The sequence below is a fragment of the Alligator sinensis genome, unplaced genomic scaffold (assembly GCF_000455745.1).
Source record: "Alligator sinensis unplaced genomic scaffold, ASM45574v1 scaffold608_2, whole genome shotgun sequence".
NCBI lineage: Eukaryota > Metazoa > Chordata > Crocodylia > Alligatoridae > Alligator > Alligator sinensis.
The window spans coordinates 143,432-147,530 of NW_005842527.1; the positions used below are offsets into that span (position 1 = coordinate 143,432).

Genomic DNA, 4,099 nt, shown 5'->3' on the forward strand with positions numbered 1-4,099 from the left:
AAATGCCCACAGACTTATAATTACTACTGTTATTGAAAACATAGTATTTTTTTCCAGGTTCTAGCTTTACAATTAATATGGCCTTGTATTTGCCTGCTAAATTCTATATACCACAAGGACCACACTTTTGGCTATTACAGGCATAATTTAAGAGCATCGTTATGCAGGAGAAAGCCAGAAGCATAGAGTAAAATCCTGCCTTTACTGCAGTCAATGGGAGTTTTGTCAATGGCTTCAGGGGACCAAGATTTCAACCAGTGTGACTAATTACTGAGAAATGCAGTAAATCATATTGCAAACCACCACCTCGAGTTATAAAAGAGGGTTTATTAATCAAGGGAAAGAGCCAGCTTTGTGCATTGCCTAGACGTAGCAGATATGGGCATGACATCACTGACAGCTGTTCTGAAACTTAGCTTTGTGTCCCATTTTCTGTGTTACAACGTTTGTAATATCACAGATATGGACAAAGCCCACAGCCGTTTTACTTGGTCCTTGTCAACATCTGACAGTTCCAGAAACCAGCTGCTGTCAAGGCAGTTGCACTGGGGCAACCCTTAAAGGCAGAAGTGCATGGTGCTGGTGTAAAAGTGACATACACCAGTCCAACTTACCTCAGACTACATTTACACTGCGATCTAGGTGTGACTGCGCTATGTTGCCAGCATGTTTCTTGTTGCATGGGAGCCCTAGCATCATGGGTGTCAACTGCTAAGTATCAGGACTCCTGGGTAGGCTGGTGTACCTTCCCTGCCATTGCTGAGGTACCCTCTGTTTCCAGTCAGGGTAAGTAACACAGCTGCAAGTTACCTTGCATGGGTATAGTGACATTGATGTAAGTACAAAAAGGGCAAAAGGTCAGTGCAGATAACCCAATGCGATACTTCATTTCTTTTGCCAAGTCCAGCTGCTACTTTTACTGGAGCCTTTCCTCTTCAATTTTGTGAATCTTTTAAAAAAATTGACCTAGAAATCAACATATTAATTATTCATGTTTAATGATTAATGAGGGATATTGGGGTATAAAAGCTGCTTCCAAATTGCCATGTAGCCTTTTACTGCTAATAAAAATGCTTTAAATAATACAAATGCTTAGGTTAGAGATTCTATTTATTTATTACCTTAGCAGGTATTTTAGCTGGGTGATTTTCCAGAATCAATCTCTTCAAGTGAAGGATCCAAAGTCGTTTATCTTGTTGCGATTTTGCCTGTTACAAAATTTTGAGATAGTCAGCTAATTTATTTCTGTAGCCACTCAGCACTTATAGTCATCCATGGAATACGTATGGCCAAAAGTGACTCACTTTTACCACTGGCTATAAAATAAAGGGGACTCGATTACTTTTATTTGTGGCCTTGAAAGAAATAGCAAGATAATTTTCAGAGCATGGAGATTACTTTCATACCTGCACGGTGTGCTGCATCTTGGGATTTTTATAGTGGAAGACACTGAAGCTGAGCGGTTCCTTTGGTATAACTTCGACAAGCATGAGATTGCCACACTACAGCAGAGAAAGAAAGTGGTGAATGAGAGGAGAGCTAAACCATAGTCTGAAATTTGTTTAGTCAGCATATTGCAACTGAAGCCATGACATACCAATATGTGAGCCTTATATGTATACATTTCTTCTCTCTTCTTTGTAATAAGCAGCAGTTTGTCAAACAGGAACAAAGTGCGCTCATTTTTTGCGCGCTGAATGCGGAATGTTCCTTCCAAAACCAGCTCCCCATAACTAGTGAGGTCTGGCCCTTTCCAGTTAGTGAGTAAACTCTGTATCTCCTGCAATAAATAAAAAACAGAATCACATTCAAAACAATATTTTAGTGAAAAGTTTAAAATTCAAAGTACAATACTGTATATTGAGTCCACTAGAACTGTTCTCTGATGATCAGTGTGTAACAGTGTACAGCTAATTCCTATGCAATGGCTGTTTATGGGCTCATGTTTAGTAGCCTTTGTAGTGGATGACAGTTTTTCATATCGTACAAACATCATGATGATCTCTAACTAGTGCTTATGTCAGTAATGACAGTGGAATAGCACAAGTACTGAACTATACCTTCACCCCAACACGTAGTCCTATTTTGGGCTAAACACTTTGTCAGTTTTGCTGCTACACTGCAGCCTCACTCAACCTAAGGAAAACTATAACATTTCCATTTCAAGTACAGTCAGTCTAGTACCTTTTGTTGGGACCAAACATGTCAACAAGGGTTTTAACTGTTTTCTTTAACTCCAATCTCGGATTTTAGTCACCTTATTCTCTCTCTGACCTCATAAAACCTTCTTCCTCTACCCACATCAATGCCCAAATTCTCTTAACATATGTTTCCCCTTGATTGTTACTGGTGATGGACCTAAGAAATGTCAGATACATGCAACCTGGAGAATAGAAAGTTCACAAAAATGAACGCCAAAATATATGTTGTCTCTAAATCCATGCTGAAATAATTCAAATTTGTTGATTAGGGCATAATGCAAAAGGCATCTCTCTCAAAGGGTTTTCAGGATTGGGTTGAGGTTTACTTCAAGAGGATGAAAGGGCATTTATCACTGCTGCGGTTTATCTGCATTGCTACTGCTCCTTTTGGGGGCCTACAGCCCTGTGTAGGCACCATCTCAATTATTACTTAAGTCAAAATAAATACACGGTTTAGTGAAGTGAAATCCTTATAAAAGTGCAGCTGTATAGCACCATGTGTTCATCTAAAAATACACTAACATCTGTATAGGCAGACAAGGTTCCTTGGGTGAATTTGATATCTTTTATTAGACCAACCCAAATGGTTGGAGAATAGTTATTAAGCAAGCTTTCGGGTTCAAAAACCCTTCGTCAGGCTCAGGAAGCTGCAGCAGTTGGTGTGTGCTCTTCCTGGATGGAATGAAAAGTAAAGAAGCCAGGGGCTGGGCTGGGACTGAGAGATTGGAGAGAGAGTGGCCCTCCTGTGAGAAATGTGCCCCCACCGGTAATTGGGTGTTTCTGTCTTTGATGGATTTCCGGTGTGCATTCATTCTGGTGCGCAGTTGTTGTCTGGTCTCTCCTACATATCTTCCATCAGGGCATTTGGTGCATTGGATGAGGTATACTACATTCCTGGAGGTGCAGCTGTAAGATCCTGGGATGCTGATGGCTCTGTTGTGGGGTGTAGTAATAGTGGGGGTGGTGGAGATGTGGGGGCAGGTTTTGCATTTCTTGTCATGGCACGGTCTGGATCCTTTTGGTGTGTTCTGGGCTTGAGGAAGTTTGCTTCTGGTGATGAGGTTGGCGAGGTTCGGTGCTTGTCTGAAGGCTAGGATGGGTGGCTCTGGGAAGATCTTTTTAAGAATAGGGTCTTTTTCTAATATGGGTTGCAATTTTTTGAGGATTTTCCGTACAGGTTCAAGGGATGGGTGATAGGTCATAACCAGCGGTGTGCGATTTGTGGGTGTTTTTCTTCTGTACTGCAGCAGTTCTTCACGTGGTATCCAGGTGGCTCTTTCAAACGTGCGATCTACCTCTCTGGAGGAGTGTCCTTGCTGGGTGAAAGCCTTTTTAAGATTGGTGAGGTGGCGATCCTGGGTGTTCTCTTGCGGTGGTATCTGAGGGCTTGGCTGTATATCACTGCTTTTTTGGTGTGTTTCGGGTGATTGCTGGTTCTGTGCAGATATGTATGTTGGTCTGTGGGTTTCTTGTATACTGTGGTCTGTATTTTACCCTTCTGGATACTGATCCTTGTGTCTAAAAAGGGGATGTTGGTGTTGGAGTATTCTAAAGAAAGTCGGATGGAGGGATGGTGACTGTTGAATTTCTAGTGGAACTCAAGTAGAGATTCCAGGTTCTCACTCCAAATGATGAAGATGTCATCGATATATCGTAAGTACAGCAAGGGTTTGATGGTGCAGTTCTTGAGGAAGTCTTCTTCCAGGTGGCTCATAAAAAGGTTGGCATACTGTGGGGCCATTTTAGTGCCCATAGCTGTTCCCATCATCTGGAGGAAGTGTTGATTATTAAAAGTGAAATTGTTGTGTGTGAGGATGAAGTGTATAAGGTCAGTAACATTGGATTTTTGATACATTATAATCTGCCGGGCAACTGACTCCCCAGCCCAGCCCAGCCCA

The 4,099-nt window shown here is 41.7% G+C and overlaps 1 protein-coding gene across 2 annotated transcripts in view; it reads right to left on the reverse strand.

Annotated features, from left to right (window-relative positions):
* The window catches only part of PLEKHG1 (pleckstrin homology and RhoGEF domain containing G1), a 215,221-nt gene that overhangs the window by 21,170 nt on the left and 189,952 nt on the right, over positions 1–4,099 (reverse strand). For both annotated transcript variants that reach the window (XM_014523737.2, XM_025213424.1), the window contains exons 9-11: positions 1,598–1,780; positions 1,407–1,502; positions 1,122–1,208 (exon numbers count right to left, since the gene is read on the reverse strand). In XM_014523737.2, coding sequence (XP_014379223.1) covers positions 1,122–1,208; positions 1,407–1,502; positions 1,598–1,780 — 366 coding nt within the window. The remainder of the gene's footprint in view (positions 1–1,121; positions 1,209–1,406; positions 1,503–1,597; positions 1,781–4,099) is intronic.